This window comes from Mustelus asterias, chromosome 15 (genome assembly GCF_964213995.1).
Source record: "Mustelus asterias chromosome 15, sMusAst1.hap1.1, whole genome shotgun sequence".
Classification (NCBI taxonomy): domain Eukaryota; kingdom Metazoa; phylum Chordata; class Chondrichthyes; order Carcharhiniformes; family Triakidae; genus Mustelus; species Mustelus asterias.
In genome coordinates, this window is record NC_135815.1 from 73,789,966 (window position 1) to 73,811,169 (window position 21,204).

General features: G+C 41.0%; 1 protein-coding gene across 3 annotated transcripts in view; it reads left to right on the forward strand.

The window, feature by feature from the left end:
* The window catches only part of map3k4 (mitogen-activated protein kinase kinase kinase 4), a 189,350-nt gene that overhangs the window by 138,854 nt on the left and 29,292 nt on the right, over positions 1-21,204 (forward strand). For all 3 annotated transcript variants that reach the window (XM_078230123.1, XM_078230124.1, XM_078230125.1), the window contains 6 exons: positions 1,576-1,692; positions 3,809-3,909; positions 8,371-8,451; positions 12,669-12,860; positions 15,269-15,339; positions 19,860-19,976. In XM_078230123.1, coding sequence (XP_078086249.1) covers positions 1,576-1,692; positions 3,809-3,909; positions 8,371-8,451; positions 12,669-12,860; positions 15,269-15,339; positions 19,860-19,976 — 679 coding nt within the window. The remainder of the gene's footprint in view (positions 1-1,575; positions 1,693-3,808; positions 3,910-8,370; positions 8,452-12,668; positions 12,861-15,268; positions 15,340-19,859; positions 19,977-21,204) is intronic.

Below are 21,204 nucleotides of genomic sequence, written 5' to 3' on the forward strand. Positions count from 1 at the left end.
AGTTTCTAGTGGTGGCCTGAACTGATGGTCAGAATGTTGCCTTAAAAGTTCTATCTTCAAATTAAGGATATTTCAGCTTTGTTCACCACTTAGTATTTCTGTGCAACTCGGTTAATTTTCAGATCCTGATGAAACTAATAACTTGGGGGTGAGGATCCCTCACTGTAGAATTATAGCATTCTTCAACTGCACTTCATTAGGCTTTTTTTCTGATTGCTACGCAATAACCTAGCAACCTGCAGCAACACAAATAAAAAAAAAATAGTATACACTAGCGAAAAACATTATTTGACATTAGCAATAGTGAAACATAGAAACGTAGAAGATAGGAGCAGGAGGAGGCCATTTGGCCCTTCGAGCCTGCTCTACCATTCATTATGATAATGGCTGTCATCCAACTCCATAGCCAATCCTGCTTTTTCCCCATAACCTTTGATCCCATTCGCCTCAAGTGCTATATCCAGCCGCCTCTTGAATACATTCAATGTTTTGGTATCAAGTACTTCCTGTGGTAATGAATTCCACAGGCTCACCACTCTTTGGGTGAAGAAATGTCTCCTCACTTACATCCTCACTTTCGACCCTGAATCCTCAGACTGTGACCCCTGGTTCTCGACTCCCCCACCATCAGGAATATCCTCTCTGCATCTACCCAGTCTAGTCCTGTTAGAATTTTATAAGTCTCTACGAGATCCCTCTCATTTGTCTGAACTCCAGCAAGAACAATCCTAGTCAATCTCTCCTCGTACATCAGTCCCGCCATCTCCAGATTCAGCCTGGTAAACCTTCACTGCACTCTCTCGTGAACAAGAACATCCTTCCTCAGAAAAGGAGACCAAATCTGCACACAATATTCTAGGTGTGGCCTCACCAAGGCCCTGTATAATTGCAACAACATATCCCTACTCCTATACTCAAAACCTCTCAATGAAGGCCAACATGCCATTTGCCTTCTTTACCGCCTGCTGCACCTGCATGCTTACCTTCAGTGACTGGTGCACAAGGACACCCACTACACACATCCCTCTCCCAATTTACAACCATTCAGGTAGTAATCTGCCTCCTTGTTTTTGCTTCCAAAGTGAATAACCTCATATTTATCCAAATTAAACTGCATCTGCCACTGATTAGTCCATTCACCCAACCTGTCCAGATCATTCTGAAGGATCTCTGCGTCCTCGTCACAGTTCACCCTCCCACCCAACTTGGTATCATCTGCAAAATTTGAGATGTTACATTTTGTTCCCTCATCCAAATCATTAATATATATTGTGAATAGTTGGGGTCCTAGCACCGATCCCTGTGGCACCCTGAAGCTCCATTCACCATATTGCAAAACAACTTTAAGGCAATTATAGTTTCTTCTATGATTCTGTTATGTTCAGTGCACAAAGTAGAGCGCATGTTCATTTTGCCAATATTTATTCAATTAATTCTGAGCTTTCTCTTAGCATCAAACCACAAATGTGAACACTGTAGAAATAATACTGCATCAATCTTCTTTTATTTTTCTTTGTATAAATTATCAGGTACATTTGTATGTTCTTGAATTGTTTTCTACTCTGTTCATCACAGCCCGAGGAGTCTTGGCTCTGAAGTACGGAACCAATGCACCGCTGCTATTCGCTCAGCTCCAGTTGTTGGTAGTGACCTCAATTACATCAAGTCTGCAGGCACTGCGAATGAACTAAGGTAGTTTTACAGCATGAGTAGATGGCATTTGTGGCACTGTATTCTTTTTCAAGTATCAATTTCATCAACTAAATTGCTTAATTCAAATTTCCTTGTTGTACCAAAATCGCATGTTTCCAATAATGCTAATTATTAATTACATTGCTGAACTCTCAACCCAGCGATTGAATTTTGAGGGATGAGTAAGAATAATAAAAGAAATGCTATTCCTTAGCAATAGAAGTAGGCTTTTTTGCCCTTTGAGCCACCTTGCCATTTTTAATAAGATTGTAACATGGTTTTTCTATCTCAAATTTGCCGCCTTATACCAAACCCATAATCCTTGGTTCCCTCAAATCATAATCCAACACACTCTAAGTAGGCGATGCCCATTAAATCACCTTGTGTCTGACATTTGAAAGCATATCATTAAGGAGGAAATATACTACGGGAACCCAAGTATTTTTAATTCTTTCACGGGATTTGAGCATTGCTGGCAAGGTCAGCATTTGTTCCTCCTCCCTAATTGCCTTTGAGAATGTGGTGGTGAGTTGCCTTCAGGAAGCAATGAATTCCATTTGGAGTAGATACACCTACAGTGCTGTTAGGAAGAGAATTCTGACCCAGTGGCAGTGATGGAATGGCAATAATAGTTCCAAGTCAGGATGGTGAATGTCTTGGAGGGGAACTTGCAGGTTGTGGTGTTCCCATCTGCTGCCCTTCTTTCAGCAAGTAGAGGTTGTGGATTCAGAAGATGCTATAGGAGAATAGGAATTAGGAACAGAAGTAAGCAAATTCAGCCCTTCCAGCCTGCTCCACCATTCAATCAGATCATGGCTGATCTCTCCCTGGTCTCAAATTCACCTCCCGCTTGTTCTCCATATCCCTTTTATTAGAAATATATCTTGTTCTTGAAACTATTCAATGATCCAAACTCCATCACGCCATGGGGCAGCAAGTTCCACAAATTCACCACCTTCTGCGAGAAGTAGTTCCTCCTCATCTCAGTTTCAAATCTACTGCCCCTCAACCTGTACCTGTGATCACTTGTTCTAGATTGCCCCATAAGAGGAAACATTTGGTCTATACTTACTTGATCAGTCCCTTTTTAAAATATTATATAACTCGGTCAGATCCCCCCTCATCCTTCTAAACTCCAGCAGTATAAGCTCAGACTAATGTCAACCCTCCTCATATGTCAACCCTTTCATGCCCAGAATCAATCTGGTGAACCTCCTCTGAACTGTCTCCAATGCCACCACATCCTCCCTCAACTAAGGAGACCAAAACTGGACACACTAGTTCAGATGTAGTCTCATCAACACCCTATACAATTGAAACAGCGAGTTGTAACAACTATCAAAGGACCCTTTGTGAGTTGCTACAATGCATTTGTATGTAGTGCACATTGCTGCCACAGTTCATCAAGGTTGTTGTACACAGTGTTACATTTAAACGCAGTGAGTAATCACAATGCACATGGAAGAATATATAATGGATAAGTGAAAACAGAACTAAACACTCCTTTATTAAAATCTAAAATCTTTTATGTTGGTCTTTTCGCGTTGAGTACAAATCACTGGTGACCTTTCACAAAAATGGAAAGTTGTTACACTCTGTGTAACTGTATTAAAACAAGTATGCCGCATCAATTAGTCACATTTTCATCAGAAACTGTATTGGTCAGTTTTTCAGAATAATGTGTAGTAAACTGCCTGTAAGCCTCTTTCAGTCAGTCAATCATCATTAAAGCCTGAAAGCGTGCCCCTCTCCGGGTTATTTATCAACAGTTAAGCAACTGAAAGTTGATTTCATGAGCCTGCTATCTTGGATTAACATGCCTGCAGAAGCCAGTAATGTACCCTTTCTTGCTGTAAGCATGCAGCAGGCATCTGAGACCTTTTATCTGCCAGTTGATATCCCTTTGATTAAAAGAGTAGAACTAATATGGTTAGTGACAAGAAATCTGAAATAACGCCCTCCTGCCCTGCTCCTTGAAGTGCACAGAGAAGCAGTTCCTTTATATTTAAAGCTATTCATATGATACGGTATCAAGTGCATTGCCAGTAAATGTTTGAACTCTGAAATGCAGATGCATTTGAATGTTTCCAACGTGATGTTGTTTATTTCAAAATAGGGGTTCGAGTGTCCCTGAAAACGACCGCTTAGCGTCTATAGCAGCTGAGCTACAATTTAAGTCACTGAGCCGACATTCCAGTCCCACTGAAGATCGTGAGGGTAAGGAAGAGACTATTGAGTGTCGTCAATTTAAGGCGTGGTGCTTTATAACAGTCATTCTGAACTGTATTGTAGCCTTGATTTTGTCCGTGAGGTGAGGTCCACCTCCTGCTCCCTCCAAACTGCTAATCACCCAACTTCCTTTACTGGCCCCCAAGTTAGAACATATCGTTGACAGTTTATTGCCACACATATTGCTTTCTCCTTTGAATCAGACACTATCACCTCCTCTAATAAACAAGCCTTGATCACCCTGTCCCTTCCCCCTCAAGCTGCCACCTCCAATATGCCATTGCAATATGTGCTGTTTTTGTGTAGGATACACAAATTTACACCAGAAATAGCAGCAGGTTACCAAGGGACTAATAAAAGTGAGGAACTTAAGATAATTAGTATCAGTAGAGAAAAAATCTTGGAGAAATTTAACGAAATAAAAGTCAACAAATCCTTCTGATCTGATGGGCTATATCCCACAGTTCTAAAAGTGATTGTCACAGGGATAGTGGATACACTGGTGTGTTTATTTTCCAAAATTCTCCAGATTCTACAATGGTCCCAGCAGTTTGGAAGTTAGCAAATGTAATACTGCTATTCAGGCAAAGGAGGGAGAGAAAAGCAGAAACTATGCTGACACCAGACATTGGGAAAATGATTAAATCTATTATTAAGGAAGCCTTAGAACATCTTCGCATGATCAGACAAAGTCAGCACGTTTGCAGGGGCAACAAGAAATGGGAAAGCAAAGACATGTTTGCCTTGCTGCCAGGGGATTGACGTATAAGAATACAGAAATCTTACCATAATTATATAGGACTTTGGTGAGACCGCACCTGGAGGACTATGCACAGTTTTGGTCTCCATATTTAAGAAAGAATATACCCGAGTTGGAAGCAGTACAATGAAGGTTCACTAGATTGTTCCCTGGGGTAAGAAGATTGTCCTTTGACTGACTGACAGTGAAGTGGGACTATATTTCCCAGAATAATGGGAGGTGAGCTCATTGAAATATACAAGATTCTGAAGGAGATTGACAAAATATACACTGAAAGGTGTTTCCCCTGGCTGGAGAATCTAGAACACCGGAGCACAATCTCAGGGCAATTTATTTAGGACTGAGATGAGAAGTTTCTTCACTCAGAGGGTTATGAATAGTCATTTGGTCAATACACAGCACTTGTGTATTGCTCAAAAAAAGGTATTTTGTCAAAACCTTTCATCTTGCAAGAATACCAAAGTCAGGGAAAATAACTTCATTCTGTACGAGAAGAGTTCTGATTGGTAAGTGGACTCTGGCAAAGGCTGTGGAAAATGTACCAGTTGATGGTGACTGACCGTTAACTGCCGAGCATTGTTTGAAAATTTAAACCAGGCAGCTTGCCTCTGGTTAAGGCTTTGCCCTGAGGAGTGAATCAGCGAATGGCTATCACTTGTTTTTAGCTGGAACAGAAGAAATATGTGTACATGTTCCTTCTTTCTCCAAAGGACAGGAAGGGTTCTGTTTATTATATGTAGTTTCTAGTACATGCAAATGCCCCACACTGTAAATGCAACTGACAGTCTTAAATTGATGGTCGGTGTAATTTTTAGCGCAGAGAATTATTTAGTTGTCCATTCACGGAATCTAATGTTAGATGCTCTGTTTTGAGTTTTACACGCATGGGTATGGGGGTTTATTTGCCTGTTACGAACAGTGGAGGAGTTATGCTGTTTGGTACGATCTACCAGACTGGGATGTATGGCCTACATACCAAGCATTGCACTAGGACTGGAGTTCATAAACCATGTTACTCTCATTTGACGGAAGCATTGTATTCATGGTGGGTACCACTAGTGTTGCTACTGTATAGTAACAGCGTGAAATGGCTAGTTTCGTGTGTTGCTCAAATCATTGAGATACATTGCTCTTCCAGGTAGCTCAGCACTTTTCAGGGCCAAAAGTTACAGCTTGGGCCTGTTTGAGCTTGTGCAACATACAGCGTGAAATGATCTAATCAGGGTATCCATTATCCTACAGGATGTCTGTTATGTGTCCTATTTCAGTATCAAGCTTGCATGGTAAGTGAATGGCTTGAGCCCTATTTACACAAGGTTGCCGATAAGGCCAATCTTGTAGCTTGTGGAACTGTAAGAATCCCAACGTGTGTATTGACCAGTGAAGGTAGGCTTATGGTAGACCATGGTGGAGAACCCCCTGGCACATTTCTCAATTAGTATGTCGAGGGAAGGGAATTAATTTGACTGCTCCATTTCAGATGTGAATTTGAGCACAGGATGGGGCCATTAAGACATGAAATTATTACATGCAGCTGCAGATTTAAATATAACATATCATTAGAAATATGCAAGGTTAGGAGGTTAGGCGCCATTCCATCGAAGACCTATTTCTCATCGAACCCAACAAAGGTTTTGAGAGCTGAACCAAGAGGGGATCCCATGGCAACGCCATCTATTTGGTAATATATGGCATATACAATTCAGCTACTTGCACAGTTGAGTTCAGCTTTAACACCACATGCGATGTGCATCTCAAAGACTGACGGATCGTGTCAATTAGCATGTCCCTCAAAACGGTTTCCAAAGTTTGCATGTGATTCTACGATTGGATCATATTTGCTAATAAAAAGTACACTGGCAACGAATTTAAGATGATCAGTCGGGCTCATGGTGTGATGTATTTGTGTGTACTGGATGATGCATGTATTAATACACAGGCGCTGTTCTTTAAAGACAGAATACATACACATGTTGCATCTGTTTCAGCTAAACAAAATAAGTGACAGTCATTCTCTGGTTCTTTCCTCAGGGTAATACCATGACCAATCGGAGTCAAGCTGTCTGGTTTAAATTTTCAAACAATGTTGGGCAGTTAACTGTCAGTCACCATTAACTGATGCATTCTTCATGGCAATGCCTCTACCAATTAAGAGTCCATTTGCGAACCAATCACTCTTGTCGCATACAGTATAAAGTTGTTGTTCCCCTGACATGGTATTCTTAAAATTGTCCTGATGAGTGCAACATTAAAAGCTTTGACAAACCGTCTTTTTTTTTTTCCAGCGTGTTCAGGGTTGTGAATTTTGGAACTGTCTAATGTGGGGATTATGGATGCTCCATTGTTGGGCATATTCAAGACCGAAATCAATAGATTTTTGATCATTTTAGGAAATCAGTGGATATGGGCAGGAAAACAGAGTTGAGGTAGAAGATCAACTATGATTATATTGAATTGTGGACCAGGCTCATGGCGCTGTATGGTCGCCTACTCCTGTTTGTCAAAATTCTTTATAGAACATAGAACAGTACAGCTCAAAACAGGCCCTTCGGCCTACGATGTTGTGCTGAGCTTTATCTGAAACCAAGATCAAGCTATCCCACTCCCTATCACCCTGGTGTGCTCCATGTGCCTATCCAATAACCGCTTAAATGTTCCTAAAGTGTCTGACTCCACTATCACTGCAGGCAGTCCATTCCACACCCCAACCACTCTGAGTAAAGAACCTACCTCTGATATCCTTCCTATATCACCCACCATGAACCCTATAGTTATGCCCCCTTGTAATAGCTCCATCCACCCGAGGAAATAGTCTTTGAACATTCACTCTATCTATCCCCTTCATCATTTTATAAACCTCTATTAAGTCTCCCCTCAACCTCCTCTGCTCCAGAGGGAACAGCCCTAGCTCCCACAACCTTTCCTCATAAGACCTACCCTCCAAACCAGGCAGCATCCTGGTAAATCTCCTTTGCACTCTTTCCAGCGCTTCCACATCCTTCTTATAGTGAGGTGACCAGAACTGCACACAGTATTCGAAATGTAAATACCTGTGATAATAATACATCAAATCCAATTTAATTAATCAGCGGTGCTATGTAAATGCAAGTTGTTGCGTGTGATTATAGTAATGGACAAGTGCAGCTGACGGCATACTGCCATCGTATTTTGTTGTAGGTGGTGTCCTCATCATATTGGAATAGTAAATTAATTCAGTGTAGACTTCTTCACGTGGGTGCTGCGTGCTGTCAGTCCCATTGGGGGCGGAAAGAAGAGAAAGGCTTGCATTTGTATAGCGCCTTTCACAACCTTGGAACATCTCAAAGTGAGGAGGGGGGAATTTTCCCATCCTGCCTGCCAGGGGAATTGGGGGGTGTGGGGGGGGCATGCAAAGGTCCATTGACCTCGGGCAGGATTTTCCAGTTTCGGGGTGAGCGAGGCTGGAAAATTCCACCCACAATGTGTTTTCTTTTACAGTCCATCAAATACTTTAGAGACTCAGTCACTCTCGCAATGTGAGATTTTCAAAGTATCTTCCACCATAAAGACTGTTTAACCCCTCTGCCATTTCCTTGTTCCCCAAAACTTTCTCCCCAGATTCATTTTCTAAGTTGTCTGGTATATTTCCACCATTAATCACTTTGCAATTGTAAAATTCAGTGAATGTTTTCATTCCCCCTCTTCCCCAGAACCTGTATATCCTAAAGGAGATCCGAGTATTAGTGCACGAAGAAGCTGGGAGCTTCGGTCTCTGTTGAGTCAATCAAAAGGTAAATGCATAATTCTAGGAATATGCACGTGATGGCATTTAAAAGTTGTTCTGTAAAATAAGTGATTTGACAGAATTCTAAATTCCTGTCATTTTATTTTGCTGCCTTGGTTACATTCAAAGAGTATGCCCTCCTGCCTTGAATTTTTTTATTAAGTAAATGCATAGTGTTATGTCACATTATGCACATTTCCCTGAGATAGCTAATTCAAAGTAACTTGAGTTATAAACACAGATCTCTGTTCATTCACATTTAATAATTTTTATTTTCTGATGATCCTGATATCTACAGAATACACAAATGCATAATCCTGTAAAGTATTCGACATAATCCTGTAAAGTATTCTTATGTGGTATGAGATATTTTGCTTCACTCTTTTCTGGCAGTCTTATTAATTTCAATCAGAACTTCTGAAGTTAATTCTACCAGGGGAGCAATTGTTCATATAAGTTGACCATAAGACACATTGGGCTTGATTTTACCGTTGCGTCGGGCCCATTTTCGGGTGTGAAAACTTGGTAAAGTCGGGCGTTCGGCCATTAACGCGATCCGCGCCCCGCGTCTGCGCAGATCCCCACTTTACCAAAGCCCGACAATGGCTGTGATCCGAAATGAGCGCAACGGTGATTTAAATGCATTTGCATGCATATAAATTGAATTAATGGGCTGCCCGCCCAACTTTACAGCATTTCCCCCTTTGCCATTGCATTCGCGTGTCCAGATTCGGTGCTAAACAGACATGCTCGGCAAAGATCTGTTTTGGGCGCTCCAGCTTCTGAAGAGGTAAATTCAGAGCTTCTGGCAGCTCTCTGATACAGATCGGTGGTGGTGGTGGAGGGCGGGAGGCGGGCCAGATCATTCTCTGGTGGAAGGGGGAGGGAGGAGGAGGCTGGTCAGATGTATCTCTGGTGGAGGGGTGGGGGGGGGGGGTGGTGGCGGATGGGAAGAGGCCAGATCATTCTCTGGTGGTGGGGGGAGGAGGGAGGTCCGATCGTTCTCTGGTGGGGGGTGAGGAGGGAGGCCTAATCATTCTCAGGTGGGGGGCGCTGATGGATCTCCGGTTGTGGGGGTGGGGGGGGCTGACCACTCACTGGGGAGGGGGGGGGGGGGAAGGCCAGATGGATCTCGGGTGGGGCAGGGGGGTCCGCTGCCACCCTGCGGGTGATCGGTAGGGGGAAAGGGGGCAGAGGGTCGCATATGGTCTGGTTAGTAGGGGGATGGATGGATAAGGGGGACAGTTATGTTGTGGGGGTGGAGCAATATCTGTGGGGGCTATCACTCCTGCTTTTCGCTCCCAGGCCGCTTTATCCACTTTTTGCGGCCCAGGAGCAATGTGATGGGCACGTTTTTCACATTTTTTTCTCGCTGCGCATGCACAGTTCAAAGCTCTGATCGGAGCTGCAGCATTTCGGGCGCAAAATGCCCCACCCACAGCGTGATTCAGACCCGTGATTTTTTTCAGACTGTGTGTGTATGGGGGTGCCTGAGAGCAGTTTTCCAAGTCGGATCTGAATTGCGCTCAGATTCAGCACTTAAAATCAAAATAATAAAATCAGGCCCATTATTAGGTTTGAGGGAGCTTTAATTCTCACCTGGCTCACACTCTTCCTAACCCGAGCATGCTTTAGTCCTTTACATTCATTACTCTGACATATCTCACCTTGAATGTAAAATAAGAACTTAGAAACAGGCAGAAAGATGAAGGAAAGGAGCGAATGCATTATTGTCCCTGTTGCAGTTGGACTATTTTGCATTTGTAAAATTGCTGTACCAGCCAAATATTTGAAAAATGTAATTTAGTTTATATTTTTTAAAAATCTGTTCCCAATTTTAGAAAAATATCGACCTGACTTTAAGGCCCTGTTATTCATGTAATAGTTTCTATTTGTGAATGAAGGATTTGGAATTGTCTTCTCCAGATTTGCACAATAACTAGTAACAATACTTGACGTAGGCTTGAAGAAATGTACAAGAGATTACATCAGCTTTCTGAAAATAGTTGCCACGTATAGAATGAGTTTGCATTTGCTCCAGATTTATTGCAACATAAAATTACTGTTCTTATTATGAAAGGCTTTTTGGCCATTTTTCCCCACCTTTCCCACCCCTTACCAAATGTTCAACTGGTTGACCCAACCTTATGACCCCTAGTGAGATAGGCTATCAGCGGGAGAGAAGATTGTAGCCAAGACCTATCCTGCTATAACCCAATGTTTGTGCTTTCCAGAAATCACTCTAATGACAAGAAGCAAAACATTCCAAACATTTTCTTCTCTTTCTCCTTCCAAGCCACCAACTCCCCAGTTCAGGATAGCTAACGCCAATTGTCATACCTGACTTGGTGCCATAACTGAAATCAGCTGATTTAGCATAGACTCTGTCCAAGGAACTTCAAGAAGAGTCTCATATTGTTAGTTCATTTATTGATTGACTATAAAAAAATTGAGTCAGTAAAAAGGAACTGTCGATTGCTATAACATTAATTGCATTTAGTGTTTTATGTCATATATGGGTTTATGCTTAACAAGTGTGTAAAGAATTGAATAAACATAATGTAGTTGTGTTGTGATGCCTTGAAAAATGGCAAGTTTTATTTATTCGGAGGTAAAACACAAACAAATCTCCTCGAGATGTGTATATGTGTGTATATATATATATATATATATCAATATCATATTGTGCGTGTGATTGATGCATTGCTATAGAAGTTCTACACAGTATTAATGCATCATTTTCTTCATGGAAGTATTATCTTTCGGAAACAAAAACTTCAAGGATTTTTTTAATGTATGAAATTTTCACTCTCAGTTTAGGTTATTATTTTTCCCAGTGACTGTTTCTTGTATCCCAACCGATCCCACTTGCCATTGTTTTGATGTTCAGCAATGCACCGGGGCCTGATGATACATTATTGCACTACAGCTTTATTCCACATTTTTAAGTTCTTAAATCAGTACCAATTGTGTTTATGCCAGATAACGCATGGAAAATAATAATGATTGAAAAGGCAGACAAGTGAAAACTCTCCACTCAGCAGTTGGAAAACCCTTTGTTCAATTTCCATTCTTCAGTGGTGGAGTTTTGTTCCTCAGCTTTCATACCTCTACCTCCGATTTGCATCCATCTCTACTTGATCTTTGCTCCTTCCCCCCCATTGAGCATATGATAATTAATCTGAATGACCAGCTAACGGAGGAAGCACAAAATCACTTTGAATCTGAAGCACAGCAGCAAATTGAAAAATAATTGAATCATTTTATTTACAAAAGTGCCTTCTAATCCACAGGCCTGTGACCAGCAGTGTGCCCCAGGAATCAGTGTTATTTGTCATTTATATTAATGATTTGGATGAGAATATAGGAAGCATGGTTAGTAAGTTTGCAGATGACACCAAGATTGGTGGCATAGTGGACAGTGAAGAAAGTTATCTTCAATTGGGCCAGTGGGCTGACGAATGGCAGGTGGAGTTTAATTTAGACAAATGCGAGGTGATGCATTTTGGTAGATTGAACCAGGGCAGGACTTACTCAGTTAATGGTAGGGCGTTGGGGAGAGTTACAGAACAAAGAGATCTCGGGGTACATGTTCATAGCTCCTTGAAAGTGGAGTCACAGGTGGACAGAGTGGTGAAGAAGGCATTCTGCATGCTTGGTTTCATTGGTCAGAACATTGAATACAGGAGTTGGGATGTCTTGTTGAAGTTGTACAAGACATTGGTAAGGCCACACTTGGAATACTGTGTGCAGTTCTGGTCACCCTACTATAGAAAGGATATTATTAAACTAGAAAGAGTGCAGAAAAAATTACTAGGATGCTACCGGGACTTGATGGTTTGAGTTATAAGGAGAGGCTGAATAGACTGGGACTTTTTTCTCTGGAGCATAAGAGGCTGAGGGGTGATCTTATAGAGATCTATAAAATAATGAGGGGCACAGATCAGCTAGATAGTCAATATCTTTTCCCAAAAGTATGGGAGTCTAAAACTAAAGGGCACAGGTTTAAAGTGAGAGGGGAGAGATACAAAAGTGCCCAGAGGGGCAATGTTTTCACAGAGGGTGGTGAGTGTCTGGAACCAGCTGCCAAAGGTAGTAGTAGAGGCGGGCACAATTTTGTCTTTTAAAGAGCATTTAGATAGTTCTGAAAATTTTACAAATTACTATAGGTCATCATTTGTTTGGTATGTTACAAATTGAACAGATGTATATTTAATTTTCTAGATGTAGCTGCCAAGCAGAGTCGAATTGATGCCGTCCGCAAGTCAATTAAATCCTTTGAGGAGCAACAGAATCGACAGATGAAGCAAAAGAATATCATTGGCCAAGTCTGCGACATTCCTAAATCTTATGATAATGTCATGCAAGTTGGATTAAGAAAAGTGACGTTTAAATGGCAGAGGGGAAATAAAATAGGTAATATCAGAGTTTTGGATATAAATTGAGCATTTAGTTTACACAGCTCTAGTGCACAAGTTTGAAAATATTAATTTTAAAAAGTTGATCTCATTTCTGCTAGGATCCAGACTCTCAGCAGGATGCTGACACACGTGAACCTTGTGTTTTTCCCCAAATAACAATTCCAAATGTTTGTAGATGGCGCTTAAGCAGGATATTTCCCCATGGAAGAATTGCAGTTGAACCTGAGAAAGAAGAACTTGTATTAATATAGAGTTTTTTCCCACAACCACTGGCTGTTCCCAAAGCACTTTACAGTTCACAAAGTTCTTGAGTGTACTCAAATTGTTGCATTGTAGGAAAAATGACAATCAATTTGCATACCGCAAGCCCCCACAAACAGCAGCGTCCTAATAGCCAGATAATCTGTTTGTAATATTGATTGAGGGATAATTTTTGGTCAGAATACCAGGGATAAAGACTCGTTTTGCAGATAGTGAAATTGGCTCTCTTATATCCATCTGAAAGGGCAGATTAGACCTTAATTTAATCCGTCATCCAAAAGACAATGCATCCAATAGTGCAAAACTCCCTCAGTATTGTCCTGGAGTGTCAGCCTTGATTTTTCATTTTGTGCTCAAGTCCTGGAGTGGGACTTGAACCCCTGACCTTCTGACCCCAAGGTGAGAGTGCTGTCAACAGTCAGAAGTCTGATGCAAGATTCTTGACTTGGCCTTATTGTGAAGTTCACACGCACTCCCATTTTAAGCAAGGGATATGTGGCATTGAATAGTGATCAACAGTGCAAACCCAGTTCACCTTGTTACCGTCTCAGCATTGATTAACCAACTTCACACATTTCATGGCTCAATCAGTGGGCCTTCTGGGTCAACGTGATTCTATAGCCACAACAATTTAAAAATGCATTTTTTTTTTAACATGACTAATCACTTGGTGCATGACAAAATAGTTCAACTCAAAAGCTGCTGATGAGCAATTTAGGAAAGCAAATGAACTTAATATCCTGACTTTGTGTAGAGGAATAGGGTTCAGTATTCAAGAAAGACAAACTGTAGAGATAACAAAATATGTGAATGGCAAAAAGCTGAAATGGCAATAAAAATTCTCAAGTGTCAAATTTGTTGTTCAACATTTGAAATAGAAATGCTTTGGCTGGAATCCTACATCACAATTTGCCAGATTGTTGACTAATATTTGCTCTTTTAACGTACTGTGTATTTCCAGCCTCCCCTTTCTGTAAATTATTTATAAACAATAACTGTTTTCATTTTTATCCTCTAAATTCCTTATCTGCACCAGTACAATACTCAAAGCAAAGGTTTAAATTGAACCTATTGCCATAACCATCCGGTCTGTGGTTTGCTGTTGTTTAATATTGTAAGGAGTCTAACAACACCAGGTTAAAGTCCAACAGGTTTATTCGGTAGCAAACGCCACTAGCTTTCGGAGCGCTGCTCCTTCGTCAGATGGAGTGGAAATGGCAGATTTCCATGACGAAGGAGCAGCGCTCCGAAAGCTAGTGGCGTTTGCTACCAAATAAACCTGTTGGACTTTAACCTGGTGTTGTTAGACTCCTTACTGTGTTTACCCCAGTCCAACACCGGCATTTCCACATCACGTTTAATATTGTGCCAGTATTTCAATTACAATGAAGTCAAAATACTACTTGATGCCTGATGTATCATTAAGCTTGGGTGAAAGACATAACATGCCCCTTGTTTATCTGAAGTGGTCAACACTCGAGTACTGGTGATTTGCAAAATGTAAAACAGATGCTCATTAAATCTGTTACACTTTGACGTGCATCGAACTGCTAGATTTTAAAAATCCTGTTACTTTTCAAGAAATGCAGCAACCTTGCTTGTATTTGGCAACTGAATCTGAGCTACACATGCAACTTATTTGTTGGTTTCACTCATAACCCCAATATATTTTTAAATATCAAATAAAATTAGCAGCTTCTTAGATGTGGCTTAAAAGAAACAAACTTTGTTTGCAAAGAATTAGATTAGCATAAATTTCATAAATTAGTTTGTGTTTTTTGTAAGAATTTTCTGATTGATAATACATAGTTTCAGGCAGTTAGTTGCTTACATCTTTTTAAAGAAGCTTTCCACTTTGCTCTGCTGTACTGAGTTCACATAATTTGTGTGATATAGATAGTTAAAATAAGCTTTGTAAATCAAATATTACATTGTGTTTATAGATTTTAATTTGTAAAAAGGTGGTGACTTAATTTATAATAATTTAGGCCAAATGATTTAAGCATGATATTCCCTTGTTCTGGTAGAATCTGCATCTTTTATAAATGAGCCACGCTGTTTGTAACAAAGGTGGGCCATCTCACTTACTCAGTGCTACCCAAACCGCTGGCAATGATATAACAATATTTTTTGTTTCCCCAGGTGAAGGACAGTATGGGAAAGTGTACACATGTATAAATGTTGATACTGGAGAGCTAATGGCAATGAAGGAAGTAAGTATTTTTTATTTTGGGACGGTTGCCTTCTATGTACTGGCAGTTTTCTGGAGCACTTTGTTCTGTCTAATAACAATTGGGACTGGATATCAGGTAGATCACGGAGTACTTGGGAAGGGTAGATACCTTTCACAGGCGCTGGGGGTATATTTTCCAAAAAGCTGCTCAGAAATCAAAGTAACAAAACTCAAAAATCATAATATCTCCTGGCATTTATTCACTTTCAGCCTTAGCAGTTAGAAGTTTTATTTACTTCCCCTCTGCAAACTTTGCTCTAACTGCATTAGAATTAATCCTTTCTGAAATTAATTATAATTCTTGTTTCCATTTTTAAAAAAAAGATCAGAAGCTTTACAGGGAAATCTGTTTCTGCCTACAAAGCAAAAAAGACTTTTATGTGAACTCACCTGTACTTTCCAAATTCCTGCAGCCAGTCTTGCTGTCTCTCTGCTCCATCCTCTGTTCTGTCATACTTATCCTCTCCTTACCAGGAGGCACCAGGTAGGCACTTCTGTTAACACAGTCCTTGACCGGTTGTGACAAAGTCCAACTAACTATGTGCATTTCTCCCGGCTTGGAGGTCTGATCAGAAATTAAGTCATTCCACTGGAATGTAATGAGCAAGTATTTTGTTGCCTCATTTTTAAAAAATATCTCAAGGCTGACACTATTCTCAGAGTCTATTTCACTCCATTGTATTCCCCATTCAATTGCTCTCTGCTTGCACTGGCTCATTCATATTCATCATGTACTCTGGAAACTAGAGCAATCTAAAGATGAGAGTTGACAATCTCGATCTCATCCCAGGCTAACCTTCATCTTGTAATTGTTATTCATCTTTCTAATGGTTAAAGGTAGCCAATGGATCAAAGGAAGGCAAATGTGCAATCTTAGCCAGTGGGAAATTAAAAGGCAAACCAGCAATGATGGATTCACTCTTGCCATTTGCAAATAATGAATAACCTACTTAGTCCCTGAATTGGTAACTTTTTGTACATGTGCCCATGTATCTGGGATCGTGTACGTGCCTGATGGGTATATTCATGAAATTTTGCTCTAACACAGATCCTTAACTGTTGGAGAACATCTCGGGGTTACAAACATGACTCTCGCCCTTGCTGGTCGAAATGCCATGAGAAGAGCAGGTGCCAAAATACATCTCAGATGAATAAGATTCTGTACCAGGAGTGTGATTTTTGTAAAATTATGCCATATAGTTTCCCATAAAGTCAAAGGTACCCATGGATGAAGGTCTGAAAAAATTTAGTGTAGGAATGGAAGAAAAGGCATATCCAAGATCCCTCAGAGAATAGACAAAACTTTTTTTACTTTGTTAGATGGGGTGAACAATATATTGAGTAAGTTTTGTCCTGTCCATCGGTGTTTAATTTTTTGATCAATTTGTTGGGCAAGAAACTTTGTTTTCTGGCATATATAATTGAGTGGTTAGGAAATAAACATGGGGCTCCAGAGAGGGGATTAATGGAGGTATAATCAACTCCCTGTTTTGTGGAAGGATATTTTTTGATGGATAGTAATTTTAGGTTTTGTGTCCCACAGCATGTTTTGCATGCTGTGCTAAATACATTTTTTGAGTGTGTGTTGTTTGGGTAGCACATAGGCTGCAGTAAATTACTGATGGTCTGTTCAAGTGGAAATACATCAGCATATCTTCATTTGATCCCACTACACAATTGTATTTTTTTGCTGTATAAAACGTTTTGAAAATTGTTAAAATTGGATTGACAAAGAAGTGCAATAATCTGACTTTCACTTAAGTGAAACTTGAATGATAATGTTTGCAACCCATTTCACTATTTTCATTCATGACTTATTTATTAGCAGTCTCACCTCCTGAGTCAGAAGGTGTGGGTCAGTTCAACAGCAGAGATTAAAGCACATAATCTATGTTGACACCTCAGTGCAATTCTGGGGATGTGCTGCATTGTTGGAGGTTTAACATTTTAAAGTTTATTTATTAGTGTCATAAGAAGGCTTGCATTAACTCTGCAATGAAGTTACTGTGAAAATCACCTAGTTGCCGCACTCCGGCATCTGTTCAGGTACACTGAGGGAAAATTTAGCATGGCCAGTGCACCTAACCAGCATGTCTTTCGAACTGTGGGAGGAAACCAGAGCACCCAGAGGAAACCCATGCAGACACGGGGAGAATGTGCAGACTCCACACAGACAATGACTCGAGCTGGAAATCGAACCTGGGTCCTTCGTGCTGTGAGGTAGCAGTGCTAACCACTGTGCTGCCCTCCATGTAGTCTCAGATGAGAAATTAAACCAAGGTCCTGTGTGCCCTTTCAGGGGTCATAAAAGGTTCCATGGCACAATATTGAGAAGCACGGGAGTTCTCTGCGGTGCCCTGGCAAATATTTATCCTTCCAAAGCATCTAAGAAAGCATACTTAATCTTGTTGCTGTTTGGGAGATCTTGCTGTGCATCCACTGGCTACTGTATTTCCATAATAGCAGTGACTATGCTTCAAAAACAAAAGTATTTAATTGTCTGTAAAGCACTTGGGGCACCCTGTGACCCTACTGTGCCTTTAATAAACGTATTTTTTACCATGTTTCTTATATGGAGTATTTTTATATTTCAGCTGTCTGCACAGTGCCGATTTGTCTGCACCAGGCAGCTCTCATGCTGAGGTTGCAGGCTAATGATTGATCTTGGATAATGGGGTGTTTTAATCTGAACTAATGCGTTTTTGTTTATTTTTGACTTTTCCCCTGGGGTTTTAGAGAAGGGTTTTAGTTAGGTTGACGAGACAGAATCATATGCTAATGGGAGGAGTTAAACTTGCATGGAAAAATATTTAGTTTTCTGCTTGGTTTTGAAAGAAGCAAGAGATCTGTCTCTCTTTCCCTGGAGTTGCTGTGTGGGACCTGGTAGGAGAAATAGGTGTCTCTCTCCAGAGGGGTTCTAGAGGACTGGCAGCCCACATACCAGCACACAAACCTGTGTTGTTTGCTAACTGATTTTTGAAGAGGAGTTTTAAGTCTGAGGAATATTGCTTGAATTTGAACTAATAGAGATAGATTAGTAGTGAAGAATTGTATCTTGTCATGTTTAAGTATTTTAATTGGTGTAAGTTAAGCTAATTCATTTGTTAAACTGTATTGTTAAATGAAGTTTTTTTTGATAAAGTGTGTCAAGAGAATCACACCTGGAATGATTATCCTCTCACTAATGTTGAAATAAAGAGTGTTTGGGGCCTAGCCTAACTTCATAATATATCTTGGGCTTTCTGATCTGGTCCCTAACCATAGAATGATAAAAATGGTACAGTGCAGAGGGGACCAGTGCACTTGGACGCCAAGATCTCTCACTTCATCTATCCCTCTCAGTAAATTCCCATTTATTGTGTATTCCCTTTTACTGTTTGACCTCCCTTTTTACTGTTTGACCTCCCTTTCTCCTGTTTGACCTCCCTTTCTCCTGTTTGACCTCCCTTTTTACTGTTTGACCTCCCTTTTTACTGTTTGACCTCCCTTTTTACTGTTTGACCTCCCTTTTTACTGTTTGACCTCCCTTTTTACTGTTTGACCTCCCTTTTTACTGTTTGACCTCCCTTTCTCCTGTTTGACCTCCCTTTCTCCTGTTTGACCTCCCTTTCTCCTGTTTGACCTCCCTTTCTCCTGTTTGACCTCCCTTTCTCCTGTTTGACCTCCCTTTCTCCTGTTTGACCTCCCTTTCTCCTGTTTGACCTCCCTTTCTCCTGTTTGACCTCCCTTTCTCCTGTTTGACCTCCCTTTCTCCTGTTTGACCTCCCTTTCTCCTGTTTGACCTCCCTTTCTCCTGTTTGACCTCCCTTTCTCCTGTTTGACCTCCCTTTCTCCTGTTTGACCTCCCTTTCTCCTGTTTGACCTCCCTTTCTCCTGTTTGACCTCCCTTTCTCCTGTTTGACCTCCCTTTCTCCTGTTTGACCTCCCTTTCTCCTGTTTGACCTCCCTTTCTCCTGTTTGACCTCCCTTTCTCCTGTTTGACCTCCCTTTCTCCTGTTTGACCTCCCTTTCTCCTGTTTGACCTCCCTTTCTCCTGTTTGACCTCCCTTTCTCCTGTTTGACCTCCCTTTCTCCTGTTTGACCTCCCTTTCTCCTGTTTGACCTCCCTTTCTCCTGTTTGACCTCCCTTTCTCCTGTTTGACCTCCCTTTCTCCTGTTTGACCTCCCTTTCTCCTGTTTGACCTCCCTTTCTCCTGTTTGACCTCCCTTTCTCCTGTTTGACCTCCCTTTCTCCTGTTTGACCTCCCTTTCTCCTGTTTGACCTCTCTAAATGCATTACCTCACATTTAAAAGTGTTGAAATCCATCTGCCACTTTCCTGCCCGGACCACCAACCTATCGATATCATTTTGGAGCTTACAGCTGTCTTCTGCACTGTCCACTGCACTGCCACTTTTTGTGTCATCTGCAAATTTCCCAATTGTGAAATTTGAAAAATGCTATGTAAATGCAACTCATTCTCTTTAATAACTTTGTATTTCGTTGTCCTTGATATTTGTAGATCAGATTCCAGCCAAATGATCATAAAACAATCAAGGAGACAGCAGATGAGTTGAAAATTTTTGAAGGTATCAAACACCCAAACCTGGTTAGGTATTTTGGTGTAGAACTGCACAGGGTAAGTACTTTCTGATCACAATAGTTCAAATCACCTTTTCACTACTTATTCTAGTACAAAGCTAATTGCCTTGACTTCTTCCAAATTTCCTAAAGGCAAGGTAGCATTTTAAGATATGAAAAGCAGAGGGGCAGAGAGCTTCAATAATTCGAGAGAAAGGGAGTCTGTGAGGAGGAATAACAGTGTTCTGATTGAAAACTGTACTTTCAGACTGAGTTGAGGATATCCTGACCATCTTAGGCAGTTCCAGGGAATCAATGGCGACTTCCTTCTCTGCTATGATGAGTTCTACAATGACTGATGAGTCCAGTGCATAATCTTCAGACTCTGCCACACTAAGGCCCATTTTTTCATATGTTTTGGTGAAGGAGTCAACAGTGACCTGGAGCTCCGTTCCTGAGTGAGCACATACACAAGTGTCATCTGCATACTGAAGCTTTATGACTGAGGTTGGAGTGGTTTTGGATTGAATGTTCCTGTCTGTTTTGTAGCTGATCCCCACTCCTATGGGTAATTTGCTGAAGGTGAAATGCTGCAGTGAAGATGATGGAGCAAAACGTTGGTGCAATGACACGTTGTTTCTTCCCGGTTTGCACTGAGATGAGCTCATTGGTAGCTCCATTGGTGAGGATCATGGTTTGCATGTCACCTTGGAGTAAGTGGAAGATAGTGGCAAATTTAAGGGCAGAAAGATTTGAGGAGGATACGCCAAAAGCCTTTGCAGTTGGTAGAGTTGAAAGTTTTCATGGGGTTGTAAAAAATCAGCAGCTGGTACTGTTCCCTTGTATATGAATTTGTCGTGCAGTGATGCCACTTGATGGGTGAAAATTGCAGTGCCTCTGGAGGGAGCTCCTTCGCCATTGGGAGGGGATGGTTGAGGAGGATCCTTGCAATGATCTTCCTTATAGCAGATACCAGGGAGACTTTTATGTAGTTACTATACTCAGACTTGTCTCCCTTCTTGAATATAGTCACAATCATAGCATCCCTAAGAATGCTGACGTGTGCTTTACTTCCTTGAAAGAGGGATATGAGGATATACAGCCCTACCAGGTGTGTGTTTCTGCCGTGTTTCAGAATTTCAGTGGGGATTCTATCTGTTCGATAGAATTTGTTACTTTTCAGCTGTTGAATGGCTTTTTCAACTTTGCTTGAGACCTTGGGTAGCACCAAGACCAGCTAGGCTATTAAGGACGGCATGTTGGTGCAGTGGTTAGCACTGCTGCCT